This window comes from Schistocerca nitens, chromosome 2 (genome assembly GCF_023898315.1).
Source record: "Schistocerca nitens isolate TAMUIC-IGC-003100 chromosome 2, iqSchNite1.1, whole genome shotgun sequence".
Taxonomy (NCBI): Eukaryota; Metazoa; Arthropoda; class Insecta; order Orthoptera; family Acrididae; genus Schistocerca; species Schistocerca nitens.
The window spans coordinates 165,576,562-165,598,492 of NC_064615.1; the positions used below are offsets into that span (position 1 = coordinate 165,576,562).

General features: G+C 42.2%; 1 protein-coding gene across 1 annotated transcript in view; it reads right to left on the reverse strand.

Moving 5' to 3' along the window:
* The window catches only part of LOC126234896 (neuroligin-2-like), a 162,977-nt gene that overhangs the window by 117,299 nt on the left and 23,747 nt on the right, over nt 1-21,931 (reverse strand). The window contains exons 2-3 of the mRNA XM_049943636.1: nt 19,892-20,053; nt 676-873 (exon numbers count right to left, since the gene is read on the reverse strand). Coding sequence (XP_049799593.1) covers nt 676-873; nt 19,892-20,053 — 360 coding nt within the window. The remainder of the gene's footprint in view (nt 1-675; nt 874-19,891; nt 20,054-21,931) is intronic.

Sequence of the window (21,931 nt, forward strand, 5' to 3'; positions counted from 1 at the left end):
ACCGTTTTATGTGCGTACAGTGTGGAAGCAAATGATTTGCAGCTGACAATTGTTATACTGTACTACAACGCCTCTAACCATCTGAAGAGAGGCAGAACATTTCTACGTCGACCTTAGAAAGAAAATGAAGCTTCTGGGGATAACTTATTTGGGGATGGTAGCGTTGGCTCTCAACGACCAGTAAACACAAAATTATACTTATTATACCGGAGCCAAGGTAGCCACTGAGGGTCGGCAACCCATATTACACCAAAGAGGAAGAGGTTGTCTATGCCCAAGGCGTACCAAGAGCACAATGGTTAACACCGGCTATTTACATACAAGATAATGGAAACAGATATTCCGAGCACTACTTCCCGCAGGGGGAGCTCGAGCCACGACCAGCAGGAAGTATCACTACGCCAAAATCCTATTGGCTGGAGACAGCTGCTTAGGGGCTAGAACCGGCCCCGAAGTTCAGTTCACACCGGATGGCGACCTCGTGTACTGCGACCGTTGAAGATAACGTCTTCGTCTCTGAATTGGACTGTTTCTAGTGTGTGTGTGTGTGTGTGTGTGTGTGTGTGTGTTTTACCACGAATCTTTGTGGAAAATTAGAAGTGAGCGAATCGTCAGTCACAACAATACTTATAATAACAATCATTATCGTCAGTATCATCGTCAGCACCAGCTCACCATCGGGCACGGCGCTGGACGTCATGAGCAGGTGGACGCAGGCTGCGCCCGTGCCGTGCCCCACCAGCGTCACGTTGGTGGGGTCACCGCCGAAGACGGCGATGTTCTCCTGGATCCAGTGCAGCGCCGCGATCTGGTCCATCAGCCCGTAGTTGGCCGGCGACCGCAGGTACACGTCCGTATTGGCGTTCAGGAAGCCTGTAGGACAACCAACCAAATAGACACGTATAACGTACTACATTCTCCAAAGGAAACGATTGTAAAAGAGACATTCACCAAAGCTGATAAGACTCTTCCTCCGTATCGAAACAGATTATTATTCATGCAGGTATCTCGTCTCTACAGCTACAACTAAATGAAAGCGTTTCACTTCTTTTATATATGAAGCATCTTCAGTGGCCTGTAATAAACGTTTGTTATTATGTGTATAATAAATCTGTTACGTAGTAGTTAAAAGTATATTACAATGTCACGTTTTGTCCTGTTATTCTCTTGTTTTACAGGTTGGAAACAACTGCTGCACAATTTTCGTGAGTTAAAATTGTCGTCTGGTGTAACTTGAGATTTCCAATGTTGTTAATTCATGTTTGTCTTCTGGGTATGCATTTATTCTATCTCCATACCCCAGATGGCTCATTTTCCGCGTTTTTTCGAGAGCATTTGTTTCAACTCTTCACGTGTACTTGTGACTGTGTATTGACTTTGTGTTTCTTTAGTCTGCGTAGTGTTACCAACTGTCACTGTGCATTTGTGTAGCGTATGTCTGGTTTGATATTTGTTCAATCGTTATGTGTGCGTGTGCGTTTTGTGTGTGTTGTTACATGTGAGTACGTTATTCTTCGTATGAGTGAACGTTTTGCTTTGCGAGCGCCCTGCGCGCGCGCGCGCTCGCCCGCACGTGTGTGTGTGTGTGTGTGTGTGCGTGTGTGTGTGTGAAAGAGAGGGGGGAGAGAGAGAGAGAGAGAGAGAGAGAGAGAGAGAGCAAGAGAGAGAGAGGGAGGGAGGGAGGGGAAATTAATTAATTATTTAGGCTGGTTATGTTGTACAGTTCTACTTGTTGTTTTATTGGTTACATGATCAGCGAGTTAGTGCTTATATTGATTTGGCCATTAATTAATTTGGTTCTCATTCCAAGGGCTCTTTGTAGACGGAACTTCTTCTGTGAGGCAAATGAAGTCGCAACTGTAAATATTTGGGCCGAGCGATTCTAGGAGCTTCAGTCCGGAACCGCGTGACTGTTACGGTCGCAAGTTCGAATCCTGCCTCGGGCATGGATGTGTATTATGTCCTTAGGTTAGTTACGTTTCAGCAGTTCTAAGTTCTGGGGGACAGATGACCTCAGGTGCTAAGTCCCATAGTGCTCAGAGCCATTTGAACCAAACCTCCTGAAAACTTTGTTCAGAAAGGGTGGATTTGAACTGTTTCTGGATATATCCCATAAGAGAAATATAAATACCTAGTACATGCATTTATTTATATGCATGCTGTATAAAATCGTTGGCGTACCGACTTATGCGACGTATGAAGCATAGCTAATGCCCCATACTGATTTGCTCAGGGCGACCACCACTCTGAATTGCTGTAAACAACCAGGTCCTGTGCGGCATGTGGCCGGGTGTAGGGGAAATTCTGAGAAACATAGTCAAAAGGTATACGGAAATTCAGATAATATTCAACATTTAAAAGAACAGAAGTGAATCGAGGCGTCTGCGACGTTGTTCTACAGATGAATGTTGAAAATCAAGTGAACTATTAACATAAGGAATGAGAAGGTTCTCCTCAGGATCTACGAAGAGCGAACGATTTGGAAAACACTGGCAAGAAGAAGGGACAGTATGATACGACATACGTTAAGGCATCAAGGAATAACCTCCATGTTACTAGAGGGAATTGTAGAGGGTAAAGACTGTGGACGATGACAGAGATTGGAATACATAAAGAAAATAACTGAGGATCTGGGGTTCAAACCCTACTCTGAGATGAAGAGGTGGCCACAAGAGAGCAGTTCATGGTGAGCCCCATCAAACCAGTCAGAGAAAAATCTCTGAGAGGTATTGTAGGGTTATAGACTGAAATCAAAGTGTTAGGCAATTAACTGTTAATAGCTCATTAATGATTTTAATTTAAAAACCAGATTCAAATAAATGGTAGCAAAGAAGGCTTGCAAGAAGGCTGGGTACGTAGCCGTGAGCGAGAACTTGTTATTGTTACGTAGCACACCGACATATAATAAATCAACATTATATTGTGAATATTCTTTACAAACACAATATATATGTAAACACGGTGGACCATTGATAGTGATCGGGCCAAATATCTCACGAAATAAGCATCAAACAAAAAACCACAAAGAACGAAACTCGTCTAGCATGAAGGAAGAAGCAAGATGGCGCTATGGTTGGCCGGCTAGATGGTGCTGCCATAGGTCAAACGGATATCAACTGCGGTTTTTAAATTGGAACCCCCATTTTTATTACATATTCTTGTAGTACGTAAGGAAATATTAATGTTTTAGTTGGACCACTTTTTTTGCTTTGTGATAAATGGCGATGTAATGGTCACAAACGTATAGGTACGTCGTATCACGCAACATTCCGCCAATGCGAACGTTATTTGCTTCCTGATACATTACCCGTGTTAAAATGGACCGTTTACCAATTGCGGAAAAGGTCTATATCGTGTTGATATACGGCTATTGTGATCAAAATGCCCAACGGGCGTGTGCTATGTATGCTGCTCGGTATCATGGACGACATCATCCAAGTGTCCGGACCGTTCGCCGGATAGTTGCGTTATTTAAGGAAACAGTAAGTGTTCAGCTACGTGTGAAACATCAACCACGACCTGCAACAAATTATGATGCCAAAGTAGGTGTTTTAGCTGCTGTCGCGGCTAATCCGCACATCAGTAGCAGGCAAATTGCGCGAGAATCGGGAATCTCAAAAACGTCGGTGTAGAGAATGCTACATCAACATCGATTGCACCCGTACTATATTTCTATGCACCAGGAATTGCATTGCGACGACTTTGAACGTTGTGTACAGTTCTGCCACTGGGCACAAGAGGAATTACGAGGAGATGACAGATTTTTTTTTTTTTTTTTTTTTTTGCACGTGTTCTATTTAGCGAAGAAGTATCATTCACCAACAGCGGTAACGTAAACCGGCATAATATTCACTATTGGGCAACGAAAAACCCACGATGGCTGCGACAAGTGGAACATCAGCGACCTTGGCGAGATAATATATGGAGCAGCATTATGGCATTATGGCATTATTATCGATGGCAGTCTAAATGGTGCAGTGTATGCTGATTTCCTAAGTAATGTTCTACGATGTTACTACAAGATGTTTCACTGCATGACTGAACGGCGATGTACTTCCAACATGATGGATGTCCGGCACATAGCTCGCGTACTGATGAAGCGGTATTGAATAGCATATTTCATGACAGGTTGATTGGTCGTCGAAGCACCATACCATGGCCCGCACGTTCACCGAATCTGATGTCTCCGCATTTCTTTCTGTGGGGAAAGTTGAAGGATATTTGCTATCGTGATCCACCGACAACGCCTTACAACATGCGTCATGGCATTGTCAATACATGTGGGAACATTACGGAAGGCGAACTACTCGCTGTGGAGAGAAATGTCGTTACACGTATTGCCATATGCATTGAGGTTGATGGACATCATTTTGAGCAATTATTGCATTGATGTGGTATTTACAGGTAATCACGCTGTAACAGCATGCGTTCTCAGAAATGATAAGTTCACAAAGGTATATATGTATCACATTGGAACAACCGAAATAAAATGTTCAAACGAACCTACGATCTGTATTTTAATTTAAAAAACCTACCTGTTACCAACTGTTTCGTCTAAAATTGTGGGCCATATGTTTGTGACTATTACATCGCCAAGTATCACAAAGTGAAAAATGTGGTCCAACTAAAACTTTCATATTTTTTTACGTAATACACGAATATCTAATAAAAAATGGGGGTTCCTATTTAAAAAGAACGCAGTTGATATTCGTTTGACCTAGCGGGCCAACCATATCGCCATCTGGTTTCCCCCTTCAAGCTAGACAAGTTTCGTTCTTTGTAGTATTTTCGTTTGACGCTTATTTCGTGAGATATTTGGCCCGGTCACTATCAATGGACCACTCTGGGGACTGATCGATGAGAGGATACGGGACAAAAAAGGTTTAATGAACTTGTGTCCGGAAACGCATGGCTTCAATATTAGAGACCACTTAGTCAGTCGTACATTGATACAGAGACTGCTATCTGATACGCTCTGTACCATGCATCCACAGTTACAGCGTGTGTTGAAAATGGTTTCCATGTGCCTATGTGGCTCAACGCATGCGTGAAGGCGTCGTGCCAAGTTGTGTCTCACACGTTCACATCGGCAGGCTGCATCCGAACAGTGTCAAAGGCAGTATCAATACGCGGCTGCGTTGTCTGCATATCAGGAATAGGTTCTGCATACAGGATATTTATGAGATGACCCCATAATCATAAATCGTACGGGATGAGATCTGTTGAAACAGCAGGCCGTGCAACTGGACCCCCTCATCCGATCGCTGGACCCGGAAATACACGATTGAGATGTGTTCGGATGTTAACGGTGAAGTGGACTGGAGCACCATCACGTAGTTACCACATAACCCTTCGAATGACCAGTGGCACTTTGCAATCAGGGGAAGCAATGTCAACCGCAAGAAATGCCGATTGTTCCGGCTTGTTAGGTGACGTGGAAGGAAGACTAGTCCCAAAATAGGTCTCCAATAATTCCGGCCGTCACATTCCGGCTGTACTGTTGCTAATGATTCGCTATCACCAGGAATTCTACATACTATCCCACTGATGACTTGTATTAAAGTTGAAGTTAACACTCGGAGTAAAGGTGGCCGCATCGGTGAATAGGATAAATGACACAAATCCCGGAATCGTGGTTTCCCGGTGAAGAAACCAGTGACAAAACTTCTCCGGGTGTGGTCAGTTCGTCGCTAGTGAGCCCTGAACACGCTGTAAGTGATAAGGGTAGTAACAATTGTCGCGGAGAATGTTCCACACAGTTGTCTGGCTGTTCTGGAGAGACAGCTGCGTGGTACTGACATGGCAGTTTCCTTCCACAGCGTTATTCACATTTTCCCCCAAGGCCGGTGTGCGAATATTTTTGGTATGTCCTTCACGATTTCCTGCTTCCTGAAACGACCTTGTTCATACAAACGGCGAAACACTGTTACAAACATTTGACGCTGTGGTTGTTGTCGGCGGAGATAGGTCTCCTGATACACCGTTAAAGCTCGCCGCCCGTTGCCATTTGCCTTTCCAAAGTAAACACCATCTCGGCAAGCTGTTTAATCGAATAAGGAACCATGGTGGACAACGCTATATCACATCCACTACAAAGTCATTCAGCAAGAGATGTGAATCTGACACTATATTAATTATTATTGTGGCACGATAGGGCGTTAGGGCAGGACGTATGAGGAACAGTACGACGCTCTAGGAGGAAACCATGTGCACTATACCTGTGGCTGCTTGGTACAGCGCGTATTAGATCGTAGTCTCTGTAACAAAGTATGATTGGGTAAATGGTCTCTACCATGGAAACCATCACTTCCCGGACATAAGTTCATTAGACCTTTTTGTTACGTATCCTCTCGTTGATCTGTCCTTAGAGTTTGTACCCGATGGAAAAAATCACCTTACATCCCCCCTGCTGAACAAATGATTATAGCTATTAACATATGCATTTTGGAGCCCATGTCTAATAAATATTTTTTCTTCTTTTAGTCTATGCTGCCTCTTCAATAACATGGAAGGCAAAGAGCTTGCAGTACAAGAGATTTGTTTCACAGTACCGAAGATGAAGAAGTGCTCATATCTTTTAAGGTATACGTTTTAGAATCCATGTTTACTACACATTCCTTGTTTCGAAGGTCTATTCCTGTTCCATTCTTGAATACTCACCACTCCTCCAGGGACACCCTGTATATACACTTTCCGACTTTGGTCAACTAGGTAGTTGAGAACCGTGGTTCACTGCTCAACAGAATACCTCTGAGAGCCCTTAACTTGTTTTCGGATGGCAGGAGCAGATGACGAGGTTACGATGTGCTTATTACACGATACGGCGATTCTCATTTGTGGTGGTGAGATGTGGTCGACCGGAACTTTGACCACGACTAAAGCGCCACTAAGATCCCGCGCAGTCCAATATAATGTCGTCCTCACATACGAGTGCTCCACAAATCTGCATGATGCTAATAACGCTGTACCAGAAGAGAACTTTACATCTCGGTGCCTTCAAAGTGATCGGAGAAAGGGGATGAGGCCAGCCGGATTTCATTATGGTCAGACAGATGTTCCTAAATCCAACATTTCACTGTAAGTCACACTTAAGGGCTGATATAATTCTAGATCACGATTAGGTAATGAAGAACAGTAGACCGAAATTAAAGAGAATCATCCGGAAGAATAAATAGGGAATGAAGGGGGATACAGAAGTACTCTGGAATGATGAGAAGCTTTTAAATTTGTCTAAGGCTGTAGATAACGCGATAATGAATACCACGGTATGCACGTGAAGGCGACTGGCCCTTTGGCAGTCGCAGAACTAAAACATGGAAAGTTAAGAACGTAACTGCAAAGAAAACACAGGTGAAAGAAGAAATACGCAAGTTATCAGTTAAAGATGAAAGTACAGAAATATTTTGGGAAAGCCAAGAAGTCAACAAAGTAATTCTATTAGCATTCAAATAAACAGGAACTGTAACAAAGGCAAGACGAAATGGCTGCAAGAAATGAGTAAAGATATCGAAAGAGACTTGATCTCGGAAGGACTGATCAGCATTCAGAATATTCAGAACCATCTTCGGTGAAATTAGGATTGTAAGCAACAACATCAAGATTACAATGGTAAAACCACTGTTATACGCAGAGGAGAGAGTGGATAAGCAGAGAGAGAACATTGAAGGGCACTACGAGCGCGAGAATTGTCTGATGACGCGATAGAAGAAGGGAGTATGGAAGAAACATGGGACCCAGTATTAGAATTCACCTGACCTTTGAGATCAAACAAAGCTGATGGGATAGATAATATTCCTCCAAATACCTCAAATCAATGAGATAAGCGGCAACCTGGAGACTATTCTCACTGGGTGTAGAATCTTTGAAACTAGAGAAACACAATGATACTTGCACAAACAGAACATCCACAAAATCCAGTAGACATCAAGAGCAGGTTGTTGTGTCGATTCCCTAAGGTCTCGACACAATGAGTGGCTAGGTGCACGCGAAACTAACGCAGACGGGCGTAAATTCTGAAACAGGAGACTGGATGAAAAACTATAAAGAAAAGAAGAGAGATTGTCATCTACTTAACTTTTAATGATGTTCTTCTTGTTGAAATACATCTCTTGCATAGTAGTAAGCAATTAGCAATGATACACATGGCGCCTTGCTAGGTAGTAGCGATGGACTAGCTGAAGGCTATTTAATCTGTCTCTCGGCAAATGAGAGGAATACTTGGTAGGTCTAGTCGCAAGCTATGTCGTCCGTACAACTGGGGCGAGGTCAAGTCCGTGTCTTGTGACCTGCCCTGTGGTGGCGCTACGTTTGCGAATACACAGTGGCGACACGCGGGTCCGACATGTACTACAGGACCGCGGCCGATTTAAGTTACCACCTAGCAAGTGTGGTGTCTAGCGGTGACACCACACAGGTTATTAACTTATTCATCATAAATGTAACAAGAAATATATAAATAAGGATGTGAAAGGAATCTGAGGATATGTTGGAGAATGATCAATTTCACTTCAGGATAAGTAACGGTGTCAGAGAGAACAACACGTCCATTGGGTTTGTCGATCTGGGAAAAGCATTTGACGGTTTGAAAAGGCTCAAGATGCTCCAACTATGGAGAAAAATAGGAGTGAGCGATAAGGAAATTTTGGCAATATACGCAGAGGGAAAGAAAAGAATCTAAACCCAAGAACGAATGGCCGGAACGAAAGAGGGCGGAAGACAGGGAAGCAGTCTTTCACCCTACTGTTCAATCTACACATCGAAGATGCAATAACGGAAATAAGAGGAGGTTTCAAGAAGGTAATTTAACATTCAGGGTGAAATAATATAAATAAATAGATGCTCTGATGACAGCGTGCTCCACTGTAAAAATGAGGAAAAATTGCAGAACCGCTCGTATGGAACAAATAATCTGATGAAAATTTGTACTGAGAGTAAACCATAGAAAGAATAAAGTAATGGGGAGCAACAGAAATGAAATTAGTCTTAAACTTAACACCGAAATTGGTGATCGCGAAATAGACGAGGATAAGTAAGTCTACCTTATAATAAAATTAACACATCACAGACGAAACAACGAGGAAACCGACCAGTGGGAAAAAGGGTATTCATGGCCAAAAGAATTCTACTACTATCAAACATCCCTGAGAATGTACTCGAACGTTTGAAGCTCTTGACTGTATAAGAGAATTTTGGACTGCTGGAAAAGTGGCGAAGAACAGAACTGAAGTGTTTACTATGTGGTGCTATAAAACGATGTTGAAAATCAAATGAGCTGAAAAGGAATTAAGTTGTTCTGGGCATAGTAGTTCAAGGAATTAAGACATAGAAACAGTGACAAGATGAAGGGACAAGATGATAAGGTATTTGTTAAGACATCAAGGAATAACTTCTGCGGTACTAGAGGGAGCTGTGGAGAGTAAAATTCCTAGGCGAGAAGGCAGAGATTGGACTACATCGAATAAATAACTCAGGACGTATGATGTAAGTGCTACTCTGTAATGGAGAGGTCGGAAGAAGAGTGGAACTCTTGACGAGTGGCTGCAAAACTTCAGAAACATGATGACTCAGAGAAGAATGTATACGGAGAGAGCCGGCCGGGGTGGCCGAGCGGTTCTAGGCACTACAGTCTGGAACCGCGCGACCGTTACGGTCGCAGATTCGAATTCTGCCTCGGGCATGGATGTGTGTGATGGCCTTAGGTTAGTTTGGTTTAAATAGTTCTAAGTTCTAGGGAACTGATGACCTCAGAAGTTATGTCCCATAATGCTCAGAGCCACCTGAATCTACGGAGCGAGATCAAATGATATGACCTCCCAAAGATAGCTGATGTTTCTAATTATTATTTATGGACATATCAAGGATAACTGTAGAAAACGAAAATGACACGCAGATTTACACTGGGACAATGCTAAGAAAATACAATTCACCAATGAAAGAGCTGGTAATTCAGATCGTCATTCGATCGTTTCTCGAGTAATACTTTTCCGTCAGGTACAAATTCAAAATATAATTAATGAGAAGAGCAGCAAATTTCGTCACAGAGTCAATTATCGGGCGAGAGAGTGTCAGACAATGGCCTACACAACAAATATGGCGTTACACGACACGGATACATTTTCTGTTAAAATCCCAAAAACAGTATAGCAAAACATTAATTTCTACGAACTAAGTGTCGCATAGCAACCGTGGCAACAAAATCACGAAAGTGCTAACTGGAACGGAGCATTACGTTATACTTTCCGGGCACCATTCGAAAATGGAACAGAACAAGGGAGAATGTTGACGAATATAAGGCCAGGATTCGATATATACACTGCTGGCCACCGTAGATGCAACACCAAGAAAGACAAGAGGTAGCACAACAAAATTTATTTTGTAAATAACATGTTGACCAAGTATCAAATGATTACGTTTACAGACGTCTGTGACATGTGGTTCCTGCCAGAATCAGTAGCCAGAGTAGCCGCCATTGTTGGAGATCACCGCTGCCACACGTCTCGGCATTGAGTCAAAGAGACGTTGGATGTGTTCCTGGGGTACAGCAGCCCAAGCAGCTTCCACACGTTGCCAAAGATAATCTGGTGTGGCAGCTGGGGATGTAATCTGGGTCACTCGTTGAGCAACCATGTACCACATGTTTTCTATCGGCGAAAGATCCGGAGAGCGAGCCGGTCAGGGAAGCACTTCAATCTGGTTATTGACGAAGAACCTTTGGACAATGCGTGCCACGTGTGGTCGCGCATTCCATTCTGCCGTCCACATCCGTCTGTCATCACACCATTGGCGACGGAGACGTCTGTGGTTCTGCGTCAATGGTAGACGAAGCAATGGACGTCTTGCGGACAGACCACTCTGCTGTAAACGGCGTCGAATGGTACGCGCAGACACTGGATGATGCGTTACAGACGCAATGTGCTGTGCTACGGTTCGGGATGTCACTGAGCGATCCGTCACTGCCATGCGCACAATTTGCCTATCAGCACGTGCAGTGGTGCACCGAGGTGAATGCGATCGACCACGTCGGTCCGTCGTACCCTCCTGCATCCAACGGTCACATATCCTCATTACAGTTGTTTGGTTTCGTCCAACACGACTAGCGATTTCTCTGTATGATAATCCACAATCTCGGTAAGCCACTATCCTTCCTCTGTCGAGCTCGGATACTTCATCAAACGATGTTCGCTGTTGTCTACGAGGCATAACTGATCGTCTTGTGAAACAACCACAAGGTAAACACACGTGCCGAACGTACACTCGTCGAAATCACCAAGCCTTAAATGGCGCTATGAGGTGGCGCCACAGGCGCGCGTGATGTGCGTCTGCGCTGAAATTCTAATCAGTTGAATATCTCATCGCTGCAAACCCATGGTGTAAATTTCACTTGATTCGGATGCTTCCTTCAGGGTGTTGCATTTACGGTGGCCAGCAGTGTATATACAGGGTGGTTCACGAATATATGCAAATATTTTAATATGATATTCTACAAGGAAAACTAAAGAAAAAGTTCATATAAACATAAGTCCACAAATGATTAGTTACGCAGTTACGGTTGATAAAAGATTTTGCCTGAAATTTAACAACTTAGCTAATATGAAGCCATCGCAAAATTATACGAGGTTAAAGTAAAGCACGATCTTCAGTTATTTTGTTGTTATGGGTTTGGTAACCTAATAAAACATGTTCCAGACGTTTATCTGCAATAGTTATCCAGAACATTCAGAAACGGTTGTTATACAAGTAAACTTGTTTACTTTCCATTTCAGAATGTTGAAACGTTTATGTCATTGTTGGCAACCGTTATTGAGTTGGTGCCGTCGTTTCCTAACCTTGAAACGAGTTGGTATTCTGTATTTTTTAGTGAAAGAACATAATAACAACAGTGCATGTAAGTGAAACCACATAGTAACTGTTATAGTTTGTAAATTATTTATGAAATAGGGGTGCCTTTCAAATTAACGACAGAGAAATACGCCGATATTGTGTTTATTTATGGCAAATGTTATGGTAATGCTACGGCTGCAGTTAACGAATATCGCGTACGTTACCAAGCTCCGAGGATTGCGAATGCACGAACCATTAGTGGAGAATTTCGAATGTTACGGGAGACAGGTTCTCTACCTAGCGTTCAAAAACAGTACTAGGGCTCTATACGTGAAGACGATGACGAGGATCTTATGGATACTGTTCAGCGTACCGCTGACACGACGTATCTATCAACGATTAGGTATTTCTCACTATACAGTATACCTTACACTGAAGTACCATAATCTGTATCCTTACCATGAACAACAAGCACATCATTTACATCGGGGAGATTCTGCCCTTCGCTTGGAGGTTAAATACTAAGCGGCAGTTACACAAATACATTTTATTTACTGACGAGGCAGAGTTTACTCGAAATGGTATGGTCTGAAGCAAATCCACATGCAACAGTGCAACGATATTTGCAGCAGCGATTTACCGCAAACGCGTGGTGTGGTATAATCAACATACACTTTATTGGACGATTCATTTTCCCAGAACGTCTAACTGGCGATACATGCTTACAATTCCTTTAAGAAGAAATGCCCCGCTTGCTCGAAGATGTTCCACTAGCTACCCGATTGTAAATGTATTTTAAACATGACGGCGCGCCTCCACATTTCAACAACGCCTTTACTATACACATTTAAATGAACATTTTCCCCAGAAGCGGACTGGTCACGGCGCTACACATCTGTGGCCTCCCAGATCCTCCGATTTAACACTAATGGATTTTTGTTTATTGGGATGGGTGAAAGACATATTTTATGAGGACAAGGTCAATACACGTGAGGCATTAATTGCTCGTATTATGAACGCAATAGAAAAAATTAAGAACAACCAATTGACACTGAAACGGGCAACAAAATCTATTCATACACTAGCAGCTAAATGCATTGAACGCGGAGGAGACAGTTTTGAACATTTATTGTGAATGTACTGTGAAATTGTGTGTACACTGTACAGCTTCCTTAACACTGAGCTCTGTTTCTTCCGGTTTAACATTAATTCACATGCGCTATGGTATTATTAAAAGCAGACTATCTGACACATTCATACAGTTTTAGTTAACGTTACTACCATCATCTTTCCACAATTAAATTCTCTACAACTTTGTGCAGGTGTCTGGAATTTAAAAAACAAATTGGGCCAAGTACTTCATAAATTAAAAATTTTACGAAATTACGTCTTTGATTCTCTAGATGTTCTGGAAAACTACTGAAGATTCACGTCTGGGACATGTTTTATTAGATTCACCAGATGAATAACATCAAAATAAATGGAAATCGTTCTTTACTTTAACATCGTACAGTTTTGCGATGGTTCATATCAGCGAAGTTGCTGATTTTCAGGCAAAATCTTTTATCAACCTTAATTTCGTAACTAAACATTTGCGGACCTATGTTTGTATAATTTTTTTCTTTAGTTTTACTTCTAGAATAACATATTAAAATATTTGCATATCTTCGTCAATCACCCTGTGTGTGTGCGTGTGAGTGTGTGTGTGTGTGTGTGTGTGTGTGTGTGTGTGTGTGTGTGTGTATTCGTGCACACTAAAGCGACGAATGAAAATTTGTACCAAGGGTACGATTTGGATCCATATCTGCTGTTCCCTAGGCAGATGCGCTAACCACTGCGCCACACAGGCACAATGGCCGTGCATACGATTACTTGCCTTGGTACAAGTTTTTATTTGTCACTTCATTCTGCATAAATACATATCATACAAGTCTGGGACTTACAAATGTCTCTGGAACCATATAGTTTCATTTGATTAAAGTACCTATTACGGGTTTCAGAGAGGATCCCTCGTTTCGTTTGATACTGATATGCAATTACAATTCAGCGGATGATTCTCTGCAACAGTCTTTGAATTTAGGGGGATACTAAGTGTGCTGAGGCGTGAGCGGGAATTTAGATTGACGGCGGAGGCGTGCTAGGACAGTGCGTGCATTTGAGCAAATCAACTGTGCCAGGGTGGCGTAGTGGTTAACGCATCTGTCTACTGAGCAGGGGACCCAGGTTCGAATCCCGGTCTTCGTACAAATTTTCGCTTGTCATTTCAGTCCGGATACACACTGATCAGCCAAAACGTTATCACTACTATCTACCGCGACATTGGTGGCGTCGCAGGCATGTGACACCGTAACAGAAATATGTAAGCTGAGCAAACACGGACTGGGGATCACCCTAGCGAAGATATGGGCTACTAACGAGGATATCCCTTGAGATAAGCGAATTTAACAAATGCTAGACTATTGTTACGCCTAGCCTGTGAACGAGTAACTCGAAAACGGAGAAGCTCATCGAATGATCACGTGCTACTGTCGTGAACATCTACGGAAAGAGGACAGTCAAAGTAGCAGTAGACGCAAAATGTTTGGACGTCCACGATTCTTCACAGAACATGTGGTTCAAAGACCTGACTGCTCCGTAAAGTAGAATAGATGGTGATCTGAGGCATCTCTAACGAAAGAGCACGTCCAAATGATTCGGAGTACACCGTTATTTTTGAATATGGAGCTTTGCAGCAGACCACCCCCACTTTTACACTTTTTGACCCAGTTACATCGTCAGTTATGATTTCAGTGGGCACGGGACCATCGAGATTTGATCGTCAATCAGTGGAAACGTGTCGGCTCTTGGATAAATCACATTTTTGCTACACTAGGTCGCTGATCGTCCCCTCAAACACTCGAACGCGCAGCGCACCACGGATGCAGGATGGTGGGAGCAGTACTATACTATGGCATACGTTCTCCCGCGCTTACATGGGACCAGTGGTAGTAATCGAAGAAACGCTGACAGATGCGGATGACATGCATTCCTTCATACATGGTGTCTACCCCAAACGGCGATGTCGTCCTTCAGCAGTATAGTTGTCTGTGTCTCAGAGCCAGAACCGCGCTACGATGGTTTGAGGAGCATTATGGTGAAATTACGTTGATGTCTTGGCGACCAGAGTAGCCTTAGGTAAATCCTAGGGAACCCACCTGGGTTGCTATAGGGTGCCATCACAGCGTACGCAAATCGGCGGCCCGTTTTTACGAGAATTAACGAGCTGTGCATGGACACCTAGTACCATATACTTCCACAAACCTACCAGCAAACTGTCGGATACCTGATGTGCAGAATCAGTGTAGTATTTTGTTCCAAAGGCGAACAAACACGCTATTAGGTAAGTGGTCATAATGTTTTGGCTCATCAGTGTATACATCTTACATGTTTTGTTTTTATTTGAAAAGGTGTTTTTGCTGTCATATAGCCTCATTTGGTTAAAGGGAGAAATGAGATTAGTCCCGTTCACCATACTGATTAAGGCTGCTTGCAGAAGGTAGATGTAGATGCAGTAGCTGCAGCACGTTTACGACCTGTTATTCACAAGGAAAATTTATTTTAGAGATACAAAAATATTGCAGATATCAAATGTACTTGATGACTAAACGATAATTAAAAGATATTAAGGAAAATAAACCGACGTACAAGAGAAACTACCGGATTGTTTATTATTTAATTCTATAGTTGTGGAGGGCACTTGCGTATCACAGTAATAATCGTACAATACTGCAATGTCTCATTAGTAGTAGACAAAATGTGATGAAGTGACCAAGACACAGGTACGTAGCATCAAACTAATCACATTACAAAACCGGAAATTAATGTCACCTTTTGACCAGCTGTTCGTCTATGTGCGGCTTTCGTAACCTACTTTACTCTCAGGTAACTCATTTTTCTTCTGCCGCTGTTGGTCTGTATACGTTTAATTTAGCTGAGGGAAATTGAGATTCACTGATAGCAGCAAGTTTCAATGGCACAGAAACGGAAAATAAGGCAAAAAAAAAAAAGCCTCGCATAAATCAGCTGCCGAGAATTAATATGACCGTCCTCTGTAATTCGTAGCGCAAGGGAGCCGACGTCGTCACGGAAATACCTTGATTCATGCAGCGGATGTATTAACGTCGGTGGATATCCCAAGCAATTTCATATTCCTGCGAAAATGTTTAAAAATTTTGGTTACTACACATTACGGGAGACACACAGTTTCAACATGTACACCACCGTTATCCCACTTGTCCAGGCCTGCGACAGTAATACGAAAAGTTGAAAAATGGGGCAATCTTTTCATTACTGCCTCCAGCAACAAATTAGCCATGCGATGTAGATTGACACAGCCAAAAAATAAGATATAAAAGCTACAGCAGTCAAACCAATGTTCCACATACGTCAGTGTTAGAGTAATGTTTACGTTCCCCTGTCACTGAGTACCGTAAACACAACCATATTCCAAAATAAATACCCTAAGCGTAAGTATATAGGTTTTGTGCTGAAAATGGTGGACAAAAGCTTTTAAATTCCAGTAACGAGTGGAATAATCACATGGATAATATTCGTATTTTTACCTTCTTGGTAACGTCAATAGCTAGTTTACAGAGACTGGTACTGTTTCAATGTTTCCTTCTGCAGTTAGATACAGAAAAAATACTCGAAAGTGTGGGTTAGCGTTTCATTTTAAGCATCTTAACAAATAAAATTCAGTTTGTCCACTGAGATATCAAACTTTTACGCTAAGCTTAAAGTCAGTAAACAGGAAAGCCAGTGGTTATACTGTTCATGTTAGTTTGTAATAGCAACGAAATAGACACTGTGTGACAATATTTTAAATTGTAATGATACGTTTATTCATTATGGTTAAAGTAAGAAACATAAAAACTGCCTGGGACAGTTGTAACTTGTGATACATGACTTTTCCAATGGACAGTGACATACCTATTGTTTGTTGACATATTTACAGCGTCATCACTGTTAAGAGACAGTGGATTCAGGGATGCACGGATACAAACATTGTATAAGAGTAATAACGCTTGCCTTTAAGGAGTCTGAATGAAACCTACTGTTTACCAATAGCGATTCTTGACAAGCAGAACGTCTTCGCATCAGTTATATCAGCTGCCTTCGATATCCTGGGCACTTTATTCGCCATTACTTTCTAGTATAAACTTATCCTATTCCTGCTACATGAAATCATCATAACACCAAAGTTCCTTTTAAATATTTTAACTCATTAGTATACTGTCGCCCATTCTTCTACAGTTAGTCTTTCATGTTAATTGGTGCTTTGGGTACCCAAATTTTAATGAAAATTTGTAGCTGTTTCTATTTAATATATTTTCTTTACTTATTTTTCAAAAAACTACGACTGGTTGATGAACGCAGGGGAGCGGAAGTAAACTTATTGTTCCTGAAATCTGTTCACTATTTACAACTATTCCTAATAACACTTTTACTATACCTTCTGACACAGATCACAGATACTTTTCTTTCTCTTTGTTTAAACCACAACTGCGTATTTTTGAGAAGCAGAGTTAGCGGCTTCATTTTCCAAAAGCAACTCATTATCAAGTAAAATAGTCTGTGCGGGAGAGTCGAGGCAATTCGTTATTCTAATCATAAGCTCCTAGCTACATATTAGTCAGATCTTTCCGCTTCTGTTCTATACACTTTTATTGACTTGACTTTGGCCATTCTTGTGGAGGGGTCTACTTTGTACTTGCCTGGGGTAAAGTGTATTTCGTTTTCTGAATTGATAGTTCTATCTTGCGTTAAACTTTTTATAAGCCAATTATCGTCAGTCTCGTTCATTTGCGGAATACGCTTTTTTTACATTTTGAATTTCATTTTATTGTAGTTCGATTTACTGTCAAACCGTAACCATCTTACTATGCCGTTGCCTCTCTCATTACGCAAACTCCTCCCTTGTCCCGTTGCAATGTACAACACTACTCCCCTTTCTCCAGCCTCCCCTAATACAGCCCAAACAGGCACAAGCGCATACACGCACATGCACACACACACACACACACACACACACACACACACACACACACACACACACATATCTCGAAAGTTGAAAATCCCTAGAAGATGTACAACTAATTTCAGAAGTATTGAATAACTGGCTGAAAACTGCACCGAAGAAATACATCCTGTATTTAATAATCTTTATGAACATTCTGATATAATTTCGTCTCTCTATGCAATAAATACCTAAATCCTTTCCTCCACACAACTATGATCCATTTCGTCACCTAGCCCTCTACCGCCATCGGCCTCACATCCATTAACAGAAATTTCTTTTTTCAGCTTGTCAGCCCCCTTACAGAGCTCAGTTTCGTCACTCGACCTGTCGCCGGCTTAAAAAACCCTTTCCCAACTCACTTCACTCCATGCAGTCACGATACAGCATTTACTCATCAACCATCCACGTTGCTACTGGCGAGTCGTATGGAAACCAAAATAAAAACGCGCGCTCACACACACACACACACACACACACACACACACACACACACACACACATGAAACAATCATAGAAATAAGCATCAAATACAAGTAAAATAGATGCCACTCGTGAAACATATATAATATCTCGCAAAACTAAAAATGTTGTATCTGCAATGAATAAGGTTTTACAAACACCTTCTGTAAATGTCTTAGTTGTTGCTGCGCGCACAGAGTAAATTTTCGGGAATTATAATGTGTAAGTACAAAACGAAACTGCGCTGAACAATCGCTTTTGCAGTTTTGAGCCCATGCGAAGATGAAACAAAAACTGTCAGTGTCTAGACGCACGTAAAGTGAAAATTAACTGTGAGGTTGAAATCAGTTTGCACGGAAGTCTTAACTTAAATCGATGGAATGAGGCAGCTTAAATTTGTGTTTCGAGACAATGTTCGAATCCGTATTCATTTTAAATGATTTCCAATCAACAATAATGACAAAAATAGAAAATAATGGTAGAATACTAGAATATACCGTGCACAAGTCCTTGGGGTTTAGCTGGATAATATTAAAATTGAGGCATCTCACAGATAATGAAGAATTAATGTAGGTTAACGGTTACAAAGAAGAAAATAGCAACCAGCGACTATTAATACTGCTATTTATTTAGGTAAATAGCGCCGTTACCGGTTTCAAAAATGATTCAAATTGCTGTGAGCATTATGCGACTTAACTTCTGAGGTCATCAGTCGCCTAGTACTTAGAACTAATTAAACCTAACTGACCTAAGGACATAACGCACATCCATGCCCAAGGCAGGATTCTAACCTGCGACCGTAGCGGTCGCTCGGCTCCAGACTGTAGCGCCTTATCGGTTTCGAACTGGCAAGTTCATCATCAGACGGCTGTTCACATGATGTACAAGATACACTTTACATTATCGTCCGTTTTCGATTTTGATTATTCGATAATGTAAAGTGTATCTTGAAAATCATGTGAACAGCCGTCTGATGATGAACTTGCCAGTTCGAAACCGGTAACGGCGCTGTTTACCTAAGTAAATAGTAGTATTAATAGTGGCTGGTTGCTGTTTTCTTCTTTGTAAGAATTAACCTACATTAATTGTACACAGCCACGGTCTCACCATGTCAGTTTTAGACAAAATAGCATTAGATAATGAAGAAGCTCAGAGCAACGTGTTATACACTTAGAATCATCTCTCATTGTGTTATACTAAATATAAGTGCTCTAAAAGGCCATTTACGTAAACTTCTACTTTAATAGTCTTATTTTTAAAGGCACAGATGCAGCCACGTCCGTGGTTTCCGAAACAATTTAGGAGGAACGAGAAAGTTTTTACCACTTGAGGTGAAAAGCGTGGTAAGACATCAAGCTGTCAAAACTTCTGAGCGCACGAGTTCCGCTCGCGACCTCGTTTTCCGAGGCAGCTGGGCCACTACTCTAGTCGAGCAGGCGGGCGGATAAGTGGTCTACTTGTGAGAGTCAACATTGGGGAAGGCCGCTCGAGTACTGATGGGACATCTGTGCCACTGACGGGAGGGGAAGGAGCCACTTTGCGTACGCCACTGACCTAGAACGCCGAGACGGTAGTTGATTGTGACGACGACGACGCCGCCGTAGCTGGCGAGGACGCTGCCGTCGTAAGGGTTTCCGGAACTCCACTCGTAGGAGTCGCCGTGGACGTACACCATGACGGGGTAGCGCGACGCGCCGCCGCTCTCCCGTGCGCCCACTGCGAACAAGACGGCGCGAGGTGAGTGACATCCCAGGCTGCATTTCAAAACAAATTATGTCGTCTCTACATGCACCACCAAAAAGCAACTGCAAAGCCTGCTTCTGATGGATCAAATTTCGACAATCTTCTCACCACTTTTAATTATGTCAGGTGACGATATTGTGGTCGAAAATAGTTCCAGTAAAATGTTTAGAGCAGCTTTTATGGTGGTACATACAGTGTGTTTCAGGAGAAACGTTAAATACGAGGGTAGTCCCAAAAGTAAGGTCTCTTATTTTTCATAAATACATAGACCTGTTTATTTCTACAACGGTTTACATCCGTTTACAGCTTGAACATTTAGCTATTGTTCGACATAATCACCATTTATGTCGATGCATTTTTGTAGACGCTGTGGCAGTTTTAGTATGCCCATGTCATACGAGCTCGCCGCCATGCTGTTCAGAAAGTTATGAACCTCTTCATTCACCTCGTCGTCGGAGCTGAATCGCTTTCCGGCCAAATGTTCTTTTAACCTAGGAAACAGGTGATAGTCACTGGGCGCCAAGTCAGGACTAAAGGGTGGGTGGGTGATTACGTTCCACTGAAACAGTTGCAGGAGAGCAACGGTTTGCCGAGTGAAATGTGGTCGAGCATTGTCATGGAGAATGTGTACATTCTCCGGTTTTGAATTGCCCGTTTGAGTTTTTTCGGAGTCTCACAGTACCTGTCAGCGTTAATTGTGGTCCCAGCGATTCAGCTCCGACGACGAGGTGAAAGAAGAGGTTCATAACTTTCTGAACAGCATGGCTGCGAGCTGGTATGACATGGGCATACGAAAACTGCCACAGCGTCTACAAAAATGCATCGACAGAAATGGTGATTATGTCGAAAAATAGCTAAATGTTCAAGCTGTAAACTGATGTAAACCGTTGTAGAAATAAACAGGTCTTTGTACTTATAAAAAAATAGGATTACCCTCGTATTTTAGAGGGTAGGACTAGAACGAGTGTTTTATTTATCTACAGTAGGGGTGTCCAAACCGGAAGCTGCGGCTGCATGCGGCCCAGAGCAAGTATCAGTGCCGTCCATGAAGCGAGAATCTATCACAAGATCAGTAATGGGATTCATAAACTCCCATTTATTTGAGGTTATGATAAAGTCAATATTTTCAGTTTGGATCTCCCACCACACGATCCTATTCTCTCATTGGTCCATACCGATTTTATTTTATTTTTCCTCGGTGGTTATTGTTAGTGTTAAGCATATTATGTACCTGCCAAAAATAATCGTCCACTTCCGACATGGCCCAGGTAAACTAAAAGGTTGGACACCCCTGACACAGAGGACAGTGAACCTAGGAACAAATGATGTTTTTTGGCCGTACTCTACACCAGTGACTGATATAAGAACCACTTGAATGAATATGCACTAGAGACCGCCATAACTAGTTTCCGCCATATTCTACAGTATTTGTTTTTCAAATGGCTCTGAGCACTATGGGACTTAACATCTATGGTCATCAGTCCCCTAGAACTTAGAACTACTTAAACCTAACTAACCTAAGGACAGCACACAACACCCAGCCATCACGAGGCAGAGAAAATCCCTGACCCCGCCGGGAATCGAACCCGGGAACCCGGGCGTGGGAAGCGAGTATTTGTTTTTGTTAGATAGAAATTTTGAGTATATCATTATTTCTTCATGTACAGGCTTTTATGTTGAGTGAAATGCAATATATTTTTAGAACTGTTTATATTTCATGGAGACGTAAGCCACATTTGGTCGTTCGTGCACCATCCTGCGTGCTGAAACACAAAAAGGTCTTTTACCATGCAAGATGTGATAATTTCAGATGCTCTCAGTTCCATTTCATTTGAAACGGGTTTTCGAAAC